General features: G+C 44.7%; 1 protein-coding gene across 1 annotated transcript; it reads right to left on the reverse strand.

The window, feature by feature from the left end:
- Positions 1 to 512: 512 nt before the first annotated feature.
- LOC146182259 (phospholipid scramblase 2-like) lies at positions 513 to 12393 on the reverse strand. Its single transcript, XM_084575919.1, has 4 exons — positions 12096 to 12393; positions 5967 to 6184; positions 1550 to 1879; positions 513 to 581 (listed from the first exon to the last, which is right to left on the reverse strand). Exons 1-4 carry the CDS (start codon positions 12391 to 12393, stop codon positions 513 to 515), a joined length of 915 nt encoding a protein of 304 aa, XP_084432045.1.
- Between the last annotated feature and the right edge of the window lie 6336 nt (positions 12394 to 18729).

Raw genomic sequence — 18729 nt, forward strand, 5'->3', positions numbered from 1 at the left:
GCGAGTACGTAAAAACTTCCGCTGTAGAAATTCTGAATCAAAAGAATATAAAAAATTATCACAGGCACAGGGGCCACCGACGGCCGGTACCTCTGATAGCAAAGCAGGTAAAAATCCGTCATAGATATATCCACCTTCACTGGTCAGAAGCTAGTCACGTGGTACCACGTGATTGCCTATTCTGTTACAAGCTCTGACGAAGCCAGCCAAATTCGATCGACATCCATACATAAATGTGACCGTAAGAAGTTAGTTTGACCGCAATGACTTTCGTCTATGCTGACACTCAAAAATAATTTTTTCATAGTAACTCACGCTATAAATTTACTTTGTTCTCTTAAACACGAGCGCACATGGAAAAAGCGAAATAAAATCAGCCTATACAAACGACGCGCACTTCTGAGATGACTTCGTCGCTTGTACGGGAATCCCGGTCCATAAACGCCGCCAAGCGTGTCACTCGGCCAGAGCTCGAAAAGAAAGATGCAGTGACGTCATCGACTGCCGAAGAGCTAGTTTAATACGTTTCCGGGGAGATCCGGAGCATTGGGCCCGCTGCCAGTTTCGAAGAAGATGAAGTCCTGCACAAGGTGGCAATGCGCGTGGGGAGGAATGAGCGCAGCATGTAGGAAATTAACGTGGAGAGTCAGCTTTAACTATTAATAACACTGGGTCAGGTAGTAAAGTAGCACACTATTGCATTCAAAAGACACTACTAATAGTCTTGTGCAGAAAAATTGGAGGTGACCTATTTAATGGCTGCTTCGTGGGCCATTCTATCATTTCTTTGACGAAGTGAAGCAAAGTCCCTTATAGTCCTGATGGAGGCAAGCTCACTTATATCTCCTGCCATATGACGACAAGCCAACTTAAGTCTCTTCCGTACCCTGTTGGAGAAGTCTACCTGCGCATCTTAGCCCCTGCCAAAAATAAGTACAGTTATGCGCAAATATGACGGGGCGACGCGAAATAGCAGAATTGCAGTGCTTTTAGACGGTGCAGCGGCTGTTCTTGAAGTATACTTAGGGTCCTCCACAATATTCCCGCTTTCTTTTCCAAGAATGTTCGCCATGCGTGCCATTTTTCGCAAAAAAAAAAAAAGAAAACGTAATTGGAATGATACTCGTGGTCTCTATCATTATGCACACGACTGTACATTTATGTTCATTTGCGCATGACAAAAAACATGTAATTTGAGGTTGACTTTATCTCGAACGAGACAAGTACGCTTATTTCCATTAGCTCCTGATGATGGTGAGCACCTCTGCGTAAAAATCTCTATGCCACCGAGTAACAGCTAGGTTGCTTTCTAGTTTTCATAGGCATCCACCCTCTCGGCCGTCTCCTGCTTTTCTTGAAAGTCGCAATAATTCAAGCTTGATCTGGCTAATCACGCAACAAAACCAGTCTTACAAGAAGTGACTCCCCGTGAAACTGGGGAGTATTAAATAACCAGTGTTTTAACAGTAATAATTATTCGTAGCTGTTTTTGCGAGTGACAGATGCGACATTCCACAAGTGCCAAGGCAAAATCCACCGGGGCACTCACAATGAGGAATAGCGCGCCGAGAAGCACGGCTTTAATCTTCACGTCCATGTCGATGGGGAAGGTGAGCGTGAAGTTGTCTATGTCCGTGAAGGCCTCGCGGAGCACGCCGGTCCAGTTTTTAGAAATGACGCCCAGCTTGGTGCGGCCGTCCTTGCTGAAGATGTCGAAAACGACGTCATTGCACAGGCAGGATGACGTGAATAAGGGGCCCTGGATCTGGAGCACCACCTTCTTGTTGCTGTCCAGCACGGAAAAACACGGGAAGATGATGGAGAAATTCTGCCGGATCCAGCCGACAATGGTGCCCGGTGGTGCATGGACCTCCATCTCCTGCGTGCAAAGGTAGGTTTTGCCTTTGAAAACCCTTCTGTCACACCGGCAGGGAGCTTTGGTTTCAGAGCGTTATTACGCCAGGTTTCGCCAAGGTCATCGGATGGGAGAATTTGACCTTGAAGCCTGGAAACTTCTGTTTGCTTAAGAAGTTTCGTTTTACAGTTCAGTAGGCCGCTCAAAAATGTATTGCCCAGTTATCCCAACGGCATCTAGCTTTCACATTTATTGATTTGACCATTTACCACGGCGACGTTGACTTTTGACTTTGACCCCGATATGAAGGTCAGAGCAGTCGCTCTGTATACGCACAGTTTAGAATAGTTAAACCTCTATAACTTTTTATTAATATATTGGGCCATGGAATTAGTAGAATGCGACAGCCATACAAGGATGCTCAGGGCCTTGAAAGATCTCTTTATGGTTGTTTTATGATATATTCCGTCAGGATGGTCCAAGTAGTACCACTTCGCACTCAAAAACGTGGGAGAAGGTGCAAAGAGAGGATAACCAATGATCGCTAAGGGTAACAAACTGGATTCCAGGGAAAGGAAAGCGTAGTGGGAGGCGGCAGAAAGTTAGGTGGGTGGATGAGGTTAAGCAGTTCGCAGGGGTCAAGTGGATACAGCTAGCACAGCAGCTTGTTAATTGGAGGAATGCGGGAAACGCCTTCTCCCTGCAGTGGGTATAGTCAGGCTAAAGATGATGATGACGATGACGTGCTAGCCATTTTACGACGGCGGCAAGCGGTAGGAAGAAAAAGCAGGATTCGCATATATTGCAACAAGCGTTGGCAAAACATATTGTTTCATTGTCAGAAACTGGTCTCACTCTCAGAGAAGGTCACCACTCAAGGAACGAAAAACAGGTTTCCCGGCGTCCCTATCACCGTCATATTGGAGAAGCAAAACTTCAGGCGTCGAGACCAAAACTAAGCCAGTGGAGCTTTAAAATAAAACACCATTCACACCTCGGCGTCCATTCAAAGCATTTTTAATCGCCTAGTGGCCATCGTAGCACTGCGACCAAAAGCAACAGGGGAGCTTTGCGTATTGTTTGCAGCGGTTATGTAACGAACTACTACAAGTAGTCAGTTTCTTGCTGCAGACCTATAGGTGCGAAACGTAGGCAGTTTCGCACCTCGCGATTTAAAATGTCTTGCCTTAAGTGTCTGAAACGTATTTGAGACAATTGGAATTCGATCTATGGGCCAGATTACGCATCGTTCTCAGTAAAAACCAATTCTCAACAACGCACCAGGTGTTCGGCACTGGCATGTCTACAGGCGACCGGTAGACGCTTAATATGGTTCCTCATAAGTCCAGTTATAAATGCAAATTAAGTTCAATTTTTGAAAAGTTCCACTCATAACTTCCCACGTCACAAGGCGCTCCAGTGCACCCTTTTAAAGGCACGTACCTATTACGTCTTCCTTTTCTCCATATATCATCCCCTCCTTCCCATCTTGCATTGTATAATCTCGTGAGTTTTGGTGCCAGATTACGTATCGCTTTATTAAAAAAAAATAACAGAAACGCAATGTTTCACTCCTACTTACCAAACCTGGTTCCATTTAACGTGGAATTTATCAAGAATTAAGTTCATGTAATGCTCAAGTGAACGAAATATTCGCAGCGTCACTTGCTGTTAAATCTCGAGATTGTACCGGGGACATAAAATTTAGAGTTCACTGCCAAAACTGCATTGGGAGAAGGCGAAAGCATTCAATAGAGTGGAGAGCTGGGCCAGTTGGTACATATTGGCAAGGATTGAAACCAGCGGAAAGATGCAAAGAGAGAATCACACAACACAACGCTGGACTAACAACTGAGTTTATTGCTAAGAAACAGACATTCATATATACCCTTCAGCGAAGAAGCAACACATGCGCACGTGGCAAGAGAAATAATCAAAAGACAATCACGGGGAAAATTACCTTCACAGCACGCTATGTGCGCTGTAAAGAGCTTAGAAACTGAAATTCTTTATCGTAACAGAAGTTTCGCTTACACAAGTCTTATCATTTTTAATAATGTGAAAAGCTTCCAGAATTTTGCGTTGGCTCTTTGTTTTTCCCCGCCCCAGAATGACTGCTTCCTTAAGCAGCGGCCTGCATTTATGCTCCCGGCAGTGTTTCGGCAAATTGGCCCGTTGGTCGGAAAGTAGGGATCTGTCATGCTCACGACGTCGGGCATTTAGGCACCGACCTGTCTGTCCGACGTACATATTCCCGTATGATAATGGAATGCAATAAACGACTTTAGTTTCACAGGGTACAAACTTCTTCTCGTGGTTCACCGTGCACTGTGACTTTGTGCTTCTCTCTTTGTCTGCGTCTTTCCGCTGGTTTCAATCCTTACCGAAAGCATTAGTGCTGCCGCGACGTTTTTGTAATTTTTAATGGTTAATGTTTAATGTGTATATTTTCATTTTATTTATTTATTTATTTATTTATTTATTTATTTATTTATTTATTTATTTATTTATTTATTTATTTATTTATTTATTTATTTATTTATTTATTTATTCATACTGCAGACCCAGTGAAGGGTCCTGGCAGGAGGGGCAATAATTCCAAAAGAAAACAGAAAAGCATAAAGTGCAAAAACATGAACATAAAATATACACGAGTACAAGCAAGACAGCAAATCAATGCACGGCCTTTTCTAAGGAATCAAAGTCCTGAAGGGATGATAATGGCAGTTTATTCCATTCGGTTATGGTGCGCGGGAAAAAAGAAAATTGGAAAATGTTAGTTCTGGCAAAGTAAGGTGTTAGTGATTCGGTGTGCGTATTTCTTGTTGCCCTAGACGATGCCGGTTTAAGATACAATTCAGCAGCCATTGATAATTTATTTTACTTTTTATTCCCTTATTTTAATTTCTGTCATTTCATTTGTTTTAGTTTTTATTTTTATTTACCATAATAATTAATTATAACCATTACTAATTATCATAATTATGCCATTTTATTTACATCGCCACTTATCTTTGATTACTTTCTACACAACCTACTATAATGCTTTCGCATTAATAAGATGAGAGGAATCGAAGCTCTAAGTCCTGCTACATATCTTGCTGCGCCACTATTCCTGCTTCCTCGGGGTCACTTCACTTTCCAGATGCCGGGTTTATGAGCAGCAACATTTCGAAACGCCTAGCGGGCTGCGCCGCCATACTCACGACGTACGCACGACGTACCTCCGCGCATCAATAATTCGAAAGCTGGTGTTACGGCAAGAATATGCCTGTCCATCGATTTCAGGCTAGTACAGATGTATCGGCGACCTTAATGATGTCCGTTTCATGTTTGCTTTCACCTGCATTTCAACTTCGTTCTTTCGTAGTCCTTGACTTCCTTCGTGATGAGCATTTCACGATCAACGAGATGCTGATCGCGCCTTTATTTTCTACATGGACTTTCTACAGTGAAAGGCGGGAGTCTTGCATTGTTTATTCCGTTCTGATCTTGGTTCAGATTAAGTACAGCATTTAACGAAAATACTAGTCTCAGAACGAAATGCATTATGCCTACAAGGATAACGCCGGGACGGATTTTATGAAGAACGGGCTATGAAAGCGCTGCGTTAGATTTCAACGTTCCTTTGCGTGTATGCATACCCTGTGCAGTCAATGGCCCTCAAAGAGCCTTCTCAGCAAGCTAAATCTGCGATCACCTCATAATACAGTCCAATTCGTTTAATGGAACACTACGAGACATTTGTCCGTTCTTGAGCTTAACAAGAACTTAATGCACAGAAAGTTATATTAACACGACATCGTTGAGGGCATTGTTCAGTAAAAAAAAAAAAAAAAAAAAAAAAAAAATCCCAGCGTCGGCTTCTTAGGTACATCACACTAATGACTACGCGCGAGATAACGGGGACACAAATTAAGAGATTAGCAATATAAGCGAGTAGCGAAGTGCTTGTAGTCAGACAAGGATCGTTAAGGAGAGCCGCAGGTAAGCGCTATTAAGGTTGTCCTATTAATCCTTAAAGACGGAGCTTGAGTGTTAGAAAAATGTTTTCGTAGCATCGGTGGTCCAGCATGTTCGCGTTCGGAAGAGAGGTGACAGATTTACTTGCCTGCAGGCAGCAGAAGAAGCAGCAGCTGTTGCAGCGCAGTGGTCGGAACAGGCGCATCACTTCCACGCTTCGGTAGTCGAGTAGCGCCATCTCGAAGGGCCGGCTGTTGCCGCAGCAGCAGCGGCTGGCGAAATCACTCTCCTCCAGCGCCATGAACACGAACTGGCCCATGGTGTTCTTCACCACGTACTTGTTCTGCTGCTCGTACGGCACGAACACTGCGCATGCGCAGACATCGAAGCGAGGATATCATTGATGCCTTTGTTGTTCAGTACTTTCTCGTGGTTTACTACTATTTCATCTTGTTCACTGAATCTTTTAAGTGAATTATTGTGCATCCTGCAAACTCTGGAATGCTGTCACACACAGCCATTTACGTATCTACCACTCCGACATCTACTTGGATGATGAAAACTCGGATTTGTCTGGTAGGTCCTCCCCCCCCACACACACGGCTTCCGCCGTACTACCGTACTTACGCCGAATGTAGATGCCACTTGTAATTATTTGAAAAACTAAAACTCAAAAAAGTGCATTCGAACGCTTTGTACAATTAACGTTTCAGAACTCTTAATATCAGATTTCTTCACTGCTTATTCATTTCAAGCACCGCTCGATGCTTCGATTTTAAACGCGCATTTTACTTCGCAAATGCCGAATGATTCTTATTTTTCTCTTTACAGATGTGAATTTAAAAGCAATAGTATACGAACACTTAGGCTCCGCCAGAGAAGTTGCCAAGATGACGCCTTTAACAGAGCCTTTCTATTCCGAGTACACGCTATCATGAATAACTATTAGCGATACCCCAACGCGATCTGTGCCGGTCGGGTTAAGTAACAAATATAGCTTGCTATTTACTTTACACCCCTTCATGGATCACTGCCTTGTCGTGGCGGAGGGGCTTGCGAAACTCGATGAAGTCGTGAGCTCTGCTGTGTAGGGCCACCCAAGATAGGCAGGTCACGGCAGAGAGTTCTGACAAAATGTGATTCACTGGAGAAGGTAATGGCAACCCACTCCCGTATTTCCTGCCAAGAAAACCCTATGGCCAGTCACAATACCATTAAAGATATGGCGCCGGAAGATGAGCCCCCCAGGTTGGAAGGCGTCCCACATGTTACTGGGGATGAACAGAGGGCGATTCCTAGTAGCTCCAGGACGAATGAAGCGGTTGGGCTAAAGCCAAAAGGACGCTCAGTTGTGGATGTGTCGGGAAGCGACCGGAAAGTCCGATGTTGCAACGAGATATATCACATAGCAACATGGAATGTAAGATCTATGACGCAAGGTAAACTCGATGTCGTCAAGCGAGAAATGGACAGATTGAACATTGATATCTTGGGTATCAGCGAGCTCAAGTGGACCGGAATGGGAGAATTTAACTCCGGTGACCATTATGTCTTTTATTGTGGGCACGAATCCAAGAGAAGGAATGGGGTCGCTCTCATAGTAAACAGAATAATGGGCAAAGCAGTGCTAGGTACAACCCCAAAAACGACCGAATGATTTCACTCCGGATCCAAGGTCACCCTTTCAACATAACAGTTATCCAAGTCTATGCACTGACCGCTACTGCTGAAGAAGCTGACGTTGAGAGATTTTATGCGGACCTACAATGCCTTTTAGACCGCACCCCATCATCAGACGTCGTTTTTCTCATAGGAGACTGGAATGCTAAGGTCGGGAGTGAAGAAATATCCGGAATTATAGGCAAGTTCGGTCGTGACGAGCCAAATGAAGCTGGGCAGAGGCTAGTAGAGTTTTGTCAAGAAAACAACCTGACCATAGCGAATACTCATTTTCAACAGCACAAGAGGCGCCTGTACACATGGACTTCACCGGACGGTCTATACAGGAATCAGATCGATTATATTCTTTGCCGGCAGAGATGGAGAAGCGCTATAAAAGCAGTAAAAAACAAGGCCTGGGGCCGATTGTGGCACCGATCATCAGCTTCTTGTTGCGAAAATTAAGCTTCGATTGAGGAAAACGCAGAAAACTAGGCCTTTCAGGTATGATCTGGATCAAATTCCATTAGAATATGCTGTGGAAGTGAGGAATCGATTTCAAGAATTAGATCTAGAAGACAGAGAGCCCGAAGAGATGTGGACTGATGTTCGTGATATAATACAATAAGTTGCTACTAAGGTAGTTCCAAAGCAAAATAAATGCAAGAAAGCAAAGTGGTTATCTGAAGAGGTTTTGCAAATAGCTGAGGAAAGGAGGATGACAAAAGTTATGGGGGAAAGAGAAAGATACAAGGTTCTCAATGGGGATTTTCAGAAAATAGCAAGGAGAGATAAGAATGCCTTCCTGAACATACAGTACCAAGCAGTTGAGGACAACAGCCAATTAAGGAACACAAGAGCTCTGTATAAGACAATCAAAGATATCAAAGGAAGCTTCTGTGCTAAGCTGGGCGCGATAAAGGACAAACGAGGCAAGGACCTCACTGAAGCCTCAGAGATAAAGAAGAGGTGGCAGGAATACACAGAACTGTACAAGGAGCCGAATGTGCAAACCCAACATAAGACGGTTGTGATTACTGATCTCGAGCCGGGCATCCTGAAGAGTGAAGTTGAATGGGCCTTATCCAACCTTACTAAGAACAAAGCTAGCGGAATTGATGGCATTCCAGCTGAGTTGCTTCAAAACCTCAACTATGACGCTGTTAACATTCTGCATACATTATGTCAGAAGATTTGGACAACCCTGCAGTGGTCACAGGATTGAAGGAGGTCAGTTTACATCCCCATTCCAAAGAAAGGCAGTGCCAAAGATTGTTCCAACTTACCGCACGATCGCACTTATTTCGCATGCTAGCAAGGTGATGTTGAAAATCCTCCAAGGTAGGCTGCAGCAGTATGTGGATCGGGAGCGTCCGGACGTGCAAGCTGGGTTTCGCAAAGGCAGAGGAACTAGAGACCAAATCTCCAACCTTCGCTGGATCACGGAAAAAGCAAGAGAGTTCCAGAAACCCATCTACTTCTGCTTTATTGATTATGCGAAAGCGTTTGACTGCGTAGATCACAGCAGATTGTGGCAAGCTCTCCAAGAGATGGGAGTTCCAATTCACCTCATCTGTCTCCTCAGGAACCTGTATGAAGGGCAAGAGGCCACAGTCAGAACTGGGCATGGTCTTACTGATTGGTTTTCGATCGAGAAAGGAGTGAGGCAAGGCTGCATACTGTCGCCCTGCCTATTTAACCTATATGCAGAGTGCATCATGAGGAAGGCCGGTCTGGACGAGTCTTCAGCTGGAGTGAAGATTGCTGGAAAACTTATCAACAACCTCAGATATGCGGATGATACCACTTTAATGGCAGAAAGTGAAGTGGAACTCAAGAGACTTCTGATGTGCGTACAAGAAGAGAGTGAGAAGTTTGGGCTTAAACTGAACATTAAAAAGACAAAGATCATGGCGTCTTGCCCTATCAAGTCCTGGAGCATCAATGGACAAGAAGTGGAAGCTGTGAGAGATTTTCTGTTCTTGGGCTCCAAGATTACCTCGGAAGGAGACTGCAGCCATGAAATTAGGAGACGCCTGTTTCTGGGAAAGAGAGCAATGGTTAGCCTTGACCGCCTAGTAAAGAGCAGAGACATTAGTCTGCCAACCAAGATCCGTATAACTCGTGCTATGGTCTTTCCAGTTGTGATGTATGGATGCGAGAGTTGGACTGTGAAAAAGGCTGACCGCCGAAGAATTGACGCGTTTGAATTGTGGTGCTGGCGAAGACTCTTGAGAGTTCCTTGGACTGCCAGAAGGTCAAATCAGTCGATATTATCGACCATAAACCCTGACTGCTCATTGGAGGGTCAAATTCTAAAGTTAAAGCTCAGCTACTTTCGTCATCTGATGAGAAGAGAGGAGTCGCTGAAGAAAGATTTGATGTTGGGAAAGGTTGAGGGTCGCCGGAGAAGGTGTAGGCAGCGAACGCGATGGTTAGATGGCATCCTCGAGGCACTGCAGATGAAGTTATGTGATGTTAGGAAGATAGTGAGAGACCGGAAAGCGTGGCGTGACATGATCCATAAGGTCACGAAGAGTCGGACACGACTGAACGACTGAACTGAACTGAACTGATGTACTTTACAAAGCCTGCTAACTAGACGAATGGATATATAAGTTAATTTTTATCGGATAAAATTTTTGGGGTGATTGTAGACTGTTAAACTGAAAATTACGCCTTTGAAAGATCGTCCTCTCGGTTTTTATGGCGTAGTATTGTTTCTAGAATCTTGCGTTCTGATTATACATTATCAAGTACACCAACAGCGCCTCTTAATTACTGAAATAAAAACGCTGTATAAATGTGCCATGCATAAAAACCACCTCTACAAGCCTTAAGATGCGTTTTTCAAACTTTCGATATTTCGAGCCATATTAACGATGAAGCAAATTTATTAAGGGACTCATGGTTATTTTGGCCCCCTAAATTTTCGCTATATAATATTGCCCCACACAGTAAAATAAAAGGTTATTACTTATTTTAACAAGTAATCAAGCAATCGCTAAGGTCTACAACGTACTACATAACGTCCGGCTTGCTGCATATCCTAGTGCCTGCACAATCCGCAGCGAGATACTCTCCTATCTTTTAAATATACAAATGTCTAATAGTAAAAAAGAAACACAGTTTTATACCTGCACCACGAAAGTGAATTTTTTGTGGCTTTCTGATGCGAAACAGCTAAAATATTTCCTGCGTGCACAAAGTTCAAAAAAGGTATCACAATACGTAGGTGGAAATTTTACGTCAATATGCTTGTCTTTTTACATAAACACCAAGGAGACCGTGGAATTGTTTTATGTTTTGAATGCAAGCCTATGAATCTAGATAATCAAATTAGAAAAACGTTGTTGCTGTTTTCCACAAAATATTTCATTCGCTTGATGGAATATAAAGAAGCTATTTTTGTTTACTGCCTGGGAGGCATTAAATTGATTCAAAACACGAAAACAGTAGTGCACATGATGTCCTAAGGGGTAAAGCTATACTTTTAAACTGAGGATGAACTTAAACTTAAGTTCGCTTAAAACTTTAACTTAAGGACGAACTTAAGTTGCAAATGTCGTGCTGTGATTTGGTTTGCGCCCTGTTATCTGCCTTTGAAACATTTACCAGGCGTAGGCTAGGTAAGAAGCCATCGAGGATTCTTTCATCCAAACCTTACGGCAATAGAATGTATTACATTCAAATTAAGCGAATTTTAGAATCGCTCTACAAAACCACTGCTACAGTTATAAACTATATAGATTTTCTAAAAACAAAATTGGTGTTGGCTTAGCTTGGTTAAGCCTGGATATCAGAAGCGAAATGCGTCGGCGATGCCATGGCTTAGCTTGTGGTTCCTTGGCGTAGTTGTGGCTTACCTTGTTGTTCACGGTTGCACCTTATAGATATTCCATGGCTTATCATCACGGTGAAACATTGATTACAGCCGTACATCACAAGATTAAACTTCATTCCGGTTCAATAAACAATACTTCTGTAAGAAATAAACACAGTCCGGTGAAAGCATGCGACACCGGCTAAAGGTCAACCGGCGGAGTCGCGGTGGCGGTTGCGGCGGCAGAGGCGGCTACGACCACCTACGCCTCTCCTGTGACGTCACGGGATTTGCGCATGCGCATCTGTGGCTTTTATTGCGAAAGCAATACTACGCCAGGTCTAACCGCTCAGGTCCCCTGTGGTCCCCTGGCAGGAGCTGCCAACTTGTATCTCTCGTTTCACATGTGATGGTTATGTCAGAATTAGCCTGCCAGGACCCTTACATTCACGTTAACCCTATAGGCCACTAAGGCACGTTCATACGGCTTGGTTAAAGCGGGGCTTTATATGTGTTTCTAACGACGGGGCACACGCGAGACTCGGAGTTGACTAGCCTAGTGAAGCTTTTCGCTTCAAAGCCCACAGTTTAGCTTTTCTTTCAACCCGTGAAGTGGGGTTGTTAATCTTAGCTTCCTTTGGGTGAAGCTCGATGGTCATTCTTAAGTTTTGATTGCTGTTGACCTTAACTAAACAAGCAATGCTGCTCCGAAAAAAGAAAGTAGAACTGGTCGTCTTTGCATCGCCAGCAGTCCGAAAATGCATGCAGCTTTTAAAATACGTCTCCCGAGCTCACTTTCGAGTAGCTGCAGCTGCTGATGAACAAGTAGCTGATCCACGAAGCGGAGGTACTCAAGGCCAGGCGGGCACCCCGGGATGGGCTCCAGGGGCGGCGATATAGCGACTGCTAGGACGGGCGCCTGCACAGGAACGCCCGGCTGCCCACGCACGACGGGCTGCCCACCCACGTATGGTTGCCGGACTGTGAGTGGCTGCCCGCCCATCAAGGGTTGTCCACCTGGAGCTTGAACACTGGTGCCCCGTGCCAGTATCATTTGCGGGCGCCTCGCCTCCGGTTGCTGGATCGGTGCCATTGGTGCCGCAATCTCTTAGGTCGAAAAATTCACAGGTTCCTCAGGTGTTACCTGTGGAATAGATCGGTTCCCGCGGCGGTTCAGTGTCTGAGGCATCACTCTTCTAGCCGAAAATATCGTTATAGAATACTGTGGCCACGATGGCCTCATTTTCAAGTAGGCGTAGCGCAAATACATCATCGTGTTGCGCGAAGTCGCAACACGTTTAAGTTTCCCTGTTGCTTGACATATTTATGCAGCTTCTCACTATGATCGCTTATCAAACTCTGATCGCTTATTCGGCTCAAAAGAGCGGTGACGCGCAATGCATAGCGATAGATAAGGAAGTCACTCACTCAAATTACCTGTAGCGCTGTGGGTACCGCCGGCGTGAAGAGCTCTTTCGGGGAACTGCCGCCTCTGACCACGCTGACCGCGAGCCGCGTGCGAATGTTCATTCCTTCTTCTTCCTTCCTCTCGGGTAGCCTGGCTTTTGGCCAGGCTACGCAAAAATGAGGAAAATTGTGCTGCTCTGGTTTGGACATAAAAATACAAACGCAGTATGATTTGTTTTCTTGCAAGCTGTTTGTCGGATAAATGGCTACCCCCTCACCCTCCGCACTATCCCGTGCACAAACTCGGGAGATTAAGATTACAATATGGACAAGGAAAATGAATAAAGGCTCGGTTCTATAGGCCACGCTATAGACCTGACAGCAGCGAGGTTTCGGAGAACCATTTTATTAGGCATGTAAACTGAACAAATTGTAATACCTGATGATTGCCTGCACCTTAGATACTTTTGGAGTAAGAAATTATGCCATTCACGGCAACATCTCTCTAACAAGGCTGCGCTGTCGTATTCCAACCATAAATTTATATCTTCACAGCCCTGGTAGGCACTTTCTCCCGCCTGCGCATTTTGCGGTGAACAGGAATCATTGGATGATTTTTATTTTGCCTCACCACGTTGAGGAGACGGTTATTGGAATAGCCGTTGCAACCGCTTCGACTGAGTTTGAGCAGCCCAATCTTATTGTCGTTTGACGCCACCATACTTGGGTGAAGCCACAGGTGTGTTTTTACTGCCATTCAAAACTTATGATTGGAATCTAACCTTCTGCTTTGCTAATATACATTTTTTTAAATCACTTGGCTACACATCTCACACCGTTTCATCCCCCCCCCCCCCCCCCCCTCCTCCGTCTGCGTATGTTTCCGTCTGCGGCGATTCATATTTCCGTTTATTCTCGCTTCCCCCGCATTTGTTTTATTTTTGGCGATCTAAATATACATATCTAAATATCTCCCTGCTCGCCAATTCTTGACGGCTGAAGGGTGTGGTCAAATAAATTAAAAAATGTTGGCTGATGCAATGAAGTCGAGGAGTGAATGATGATGCGGTCCCTGCGTCCAAGCGACACATGACTGCGGATTATGGCGGGGGAGGGGGGGGGGGGGGGGGAGAGACCAGCTGCCACCATGTACATGATCCATGTCGGCTTCAGTGGTGGACATTCCCACAGCAGGTGATGGATGTCAGCTTCTGTATTTCTGGACTTGCAGACGGAGCACCCAGGGTGTGGATACAAATACCGAAATTGAGGCCACTTTCGAATCAGTGCCGGTGTTAAGGCCACCCCAGATCTAATCCTCCGAAGCGCCACCTCCTGTGTACGGGTTTATACTATGGGGGAGGCTTACCATACGCGGAGGTATAAGAGCACGTGTACAGCGTCAGAGGGGTTCCTTTTTTTGTTAAAAGTAGGGTAGCATTGTCCAATGTTATGAGGTTTGACGATTTCGAGGTTGAGGGTGAAAGGCGGGTCGCAGAATTCGCCTGGCCTAAAGCACTTAAAAGGTCACGCGGAGTCCATTCAGTGCGAATTGGCTGGGGTATGCGAGCCGCTAGACTGTATGTTTTGGCAGATTTCTGGGCTATACTACTAACGCGTCCAAATAGCTTTGTCACCTGGAAGGCATCAGTGCGTATGACAATACGGTCCGTGAGAAGCATTGGAATGGTGGTCACAGAGCGAAGCGCCTCTTGCACTGCAAGCAGTTCTGCACAAAAAGAAGATGGAGGTTCCGGTAAATGAAATGTTGATGTCTTGTTCAGTGAAGATTTGCTGGGACAGTAAATTGTGTTTGTCACTTAGCAGGTTTGGATGCTTGCGTCGACGTAAATTATAATGGAACGTTGTGGCAAGCGGGAAGCAAACGTCTTGATTCATAATTCGGTCGCGAAGTGACGACGCTGTTTCCTGTGTTCTCGGTCGTCGTAAATCAGTTGGCTTGTTATCGCTCAGCTGTACAAAACGCCAAGGAGGAAGGACTGGCAGTGGCGGTAGTAGTAGTGAATGTTACGAAGCATAAGCCCACAGAGCGCACGTTGCGTGAGAGAGGGTGGCCTTAAGCCTGCGTGCATCACGTCGTTACTGCACCAGTTCATCTATTTTGTTTAGCGTTCTCTTGGAGCGCCACGATGGGTGTAATGCGAGGGAGGCAGGTGACGACCCTCATTGCCTCTCGATTTATAGCTTCAAGTCGATGTCATTCTGCTCTTGTCAAATGCTGAAATTGGGCTTGATAAACAAGGCGCGGTTGCACAACTGTCTGCACCAACTGTTTTGCAACATCTGAGCGAGCGCCGCCCGTTTTTGGAGCAACGCGTCTAATCAGACCCAGAGTCTGTAACCACTGTTTTTTAGCGCGAGACAGCCATGAAGTTCCAGTTCCTGACTCATGAATCGTTAAGCCCAATACTTTTGCTGTTGAACTTTCCTGAAGTGGGGTTCCGCATAGATGTAAACTGATAGGCGTTGCTGCTAGTTAACGGCGCCATCATTGTCATCCATACTGTCGTCATCATCATTATGGCTACCATGATAATTATCAAGCACATGCACGGTCATTGTCGTTGCTACTATCATCATTATAAAATTGTCACTGAGAGCATCGTCATTGTTATCGCTGATATTACCCTCAGTATAGTGCTCTAGAATATTATACCCTCACGTTAGGTAAGGAGAATTACGATCGGTTTCTCGTCCGGCGTGGCCTCGCGGAATTCTGATATTTGTGATTCTTGGCAAATACTGGCTTATATAGCGGGCTTGCATTATGCAGCCCGGTGATCTCAGGCATGAGCTGTTCCTTTTCCCTTTTCCATACAATAAAGAAAGAAAAGTATAGCACGGCTTTTTTCTGCTTGTTATTTTGGAAATAAATATGTAGTTATGTTCTTTCAATGTGATGCTGGATTACCAGTCTTGGGGTGCGTTCGTTATGCAGATGGCTTGAAAAAAAAAAAATCACTTCACTTCACTTTATTACCTTAAAGGCCCCCAGGATTGGGGGTATTACATAAGGGGTGGCTGACAGAGAAACAAGAGAAACATTTACATGAATGGAAGATGCTAAACATTTTCAGGGTTAAATATAGCAGCTACACATTTGAAAAATATATAAGGACAGGTGATTGTGACGACGTGTGGAAGGGCGTTCCAGTCGACAGCTGACCGGGGAAGGAATTATGCGGCAAATATGGTAGTGCTGGAACGTGGCCTTGAAGGGAATGACCTTGAAGGGGATGACCGATTCGGAGCGAAATGCGGAGGGTTGATGGAGGGCGCGAGATGAATTGAACTGTAAAACAACTTAACTTCTTAAATAAGCACGTACTTGCGATCCGGCGGCGACAAGCTAGGGTTGTTAGTCCAGATTCCCTTTTCAATCGCAATATGTTCGCGTTGTACGAGTAGCATGAATGACTAAATTTAGTGGCTGGACTCTGAACAATTCTAATGAATTTGTTAGGTATGCTTGGTTAGGGCACCAATTGGGCGCGGCATATTCAAGCTTAGACCGGACAAGTGATTTGTAAGCTAGTAATTTTAGGTTACGTGGCGCAGTTGACGTTTTAGGAATCGAAGACTTCTGTTAGCAAATTATATTATATTAGTGATATGCACATTCCTGGTTAGATCGTTGCTTAAGATTACGCCCAGGTATTTGCAAGATTCAGTTAATTCACTCCCATCGTGTGAAATTACATAAAGAAACATGAGAGGATGACGTTTACGGTTAATTAATACCAGTTTGCATTTACTGGGGTTTAATTTCATTAACCATTCGTTACATCAACCCTGTATATAATTTAAGTCGTTTTGCAGAGCTATTTGATCGGAGGGGTTATGATCTGCGCGATATATAACACAGTCATCGGAAAACATACGAATGTTACTGGAGACATACGTGGGTAGGTCGTTATCTCCGCGCTTGTTGTGTACTTTTCTCGTCCTTGTTTTGTGTGTGCGCAGTATACCTTGAAGTTGCTAGAACGTTCTCGGGTTATTTGTTAGGATCTTTGCAGGTTAGTGTGAAAAAAAATGTGCTTTTGGCGCTATGAATGGACTTCAAATAGATATCCTCGGCCGCGTAGTACTTGTTTCATGCGTATGTGCTCGGGTTTCGTTTTGCTCTGCGGAAAAGCAGGCTTTTTTGTTTCCGAGTGTTTTCAGTGACTTCGCCGAACCATGGCTTATTCCGATTGGCATGTAATGCGATGGTGGGAATATACCCATTTGTTAATTCTGTAATTTTGGGTTTGAAGGCCAGCCGGCTGTCTTCAACTGATCGATCATTGAAGCCTGTTTGAAAGTTAAACAAAGATTGATGGTTAATTTTAATGTAGTTGCCTTTGTCATAAAGGCAGATTGTTTTACTGTATATTTCGCGTGATTTCGGTGTGAAAGTGAATGTTGCGTGAAGAACTTTGTGGTCGCTTATTTCGCGGAGATTAGTGAGCGATGACAAACTTTCAGATTGATTTGTTAGTACGAGATCCAAGACGTTAGAAGATTCACGTGTGACGCGTGTGCGGTTTTCTACTAACTGGGTAAGATTGAAATTTAGAGAAACATCAATGAAGGCTGTTATTTTTGCGTTTCCTGTTGTGATTAGGTTCTGCCAGTCAATAGTCCGGAAATTGAAATCGCCAAAAGAAGAATGCGTGCGTTAGGATGTTTATTACAGAGTTGATTTAGGCTATCGTTAAGGCTTCAAGAAAAAGTTTTATTTATTTATTTTTTTTTTGTGTGGAGTGGTCGGTAGCAGACACGTAATATGATAGATTGAAGTGGGGAATGGCAAAGCACTCATAATATTTCTAGCTATGATTGGATGTGACCTCCTCCGCGGGAGCCCTCACGGCCTTTACGGAAAACATACAAATTTGGTAGATCGGCTAGAGCTTCTGAATCGGGGACGTCACCTAAGAACCACGTTTCTGTTGGGATGAGTACGTTGCTTTCAGACGATAAAACAAGATTAGAAACGTGCTCGCGGTTGGGAAAAAGACTGCGTATGTTAGTAAAGTGTATCGATAAACAAAGCTTTCCAATTTTACCGCGGGGCGCCTGCCAGGAAGTTTAGTAATGCGATGATGAACCGTATGTTATGCGATTTCTTGTGCCTTCTGCGATAATTCATCGAATGCATGCCGTTTAGTGCCGATGAACAGTTTTTTGAACCGGAGGGAAAATTTTGTGATTTTCGACTTATCAAAGGCCTCAGGATGGTTTCGCGCATTGCGGACAGGGCGTGAAAAATCCTCCCCAATGCTGTAATCAGTACCTTTCAACTTACGGCCATTGGAAAGGATTGGTTCTTTAGTTTTCAATAATGTAAACTCAACTAATTGGGAGAATGCTTGGACGAGGTCGTGCGGAATTCGGGACGAACCGCCCCATCGAAGCTAGCTGTGAGGACAAAGGATGTGCTGCTTTAGACGGGGGGGGGGGGGGGGGGGGGGGGGGGCTGCGCTGTGTCATGCCACCGTATCGGGTGCCGCCCCTATCGATGCCTCTGTCATATTGTCATTCTCTCGCTGTCGGGCTAATCTGGTCTACCAGACCGAGGCCTTATTTCCGCCTCTTTTGCTATTTGCAGACTGGTAATCTCACGAGTTACCCCTACCAATTTTTGTTTCATAGCCCTCTGGGTTGTCCTCAACTTAAGTAGAGGACAACCCATAGGTGAGTACAGGTAAGATGCAACTGGTGTGTATACTTTCCTCTTGAGCGATACCGGTAAGCTGCTAGTCATAATCTTCGAGTGCTTGCCGAATGCGCTCCATCCCAATCTTATTCTTCTTGTCCCTTCCGTGGTCCGGATCTGCGGTTACTACCTGTCCTAAGTAGACATATTCGACTACTATTTCAAGTGCTTCGCTACCTAACGTAAACGGCTGTTTCTTCCCGAGGCTGCTGAACATTACCTTAGTCTTCTGCATATTGATGTTTAAGCCTACATTTCTACTTGTCCTTTCTAGGTCATCAATTAAGAGATAGGAAG

The sequence above is a fragment of the Amblyomma maculatum genome, chromosome 8, assembly GCF_055883805.1.
Source record: "Amblyomma maculatum isolate TAMU_Amacu chromosome 8, ASM5588380v1, whole genome shotgun sequence".
In the NCBI taxonomy this organism is placed as follows: Eukaryota; Metazoa; Arthropoda; class Arachnida; order Ixodida; family Ixodidae; genus Amblyomma; species Amblyomma maculatum.

What these genes read in the sequence shown, in the direction of transcription:
- LOC146182259 (XM_084575919.1), bottom strand. Translation starts at nt 12,393, where the DNA reads ATGGCACCGATCCAGCAACCGGAGGCGAGGCGCCCGCAAATGATACTG. An exon ending in GCAGCTGCAGCTACTCGAAA is followed by an intron (nt 6,185 to 12,095) that starts GTGAGCTCGGGA and finishes GCGCATGCGCAG; the next exon opens with TGTTCGTGCCGTACGAGCAG. An exon ending in GCTTCTTCTGCTGCCTGCAG is followed by an intron (nt 1,880 to 5,966) that starts GCAAGTAAATCT and finishes CTTTGCACGCAG; the next exon opens with GAGATGGAGGTCCATGCACC.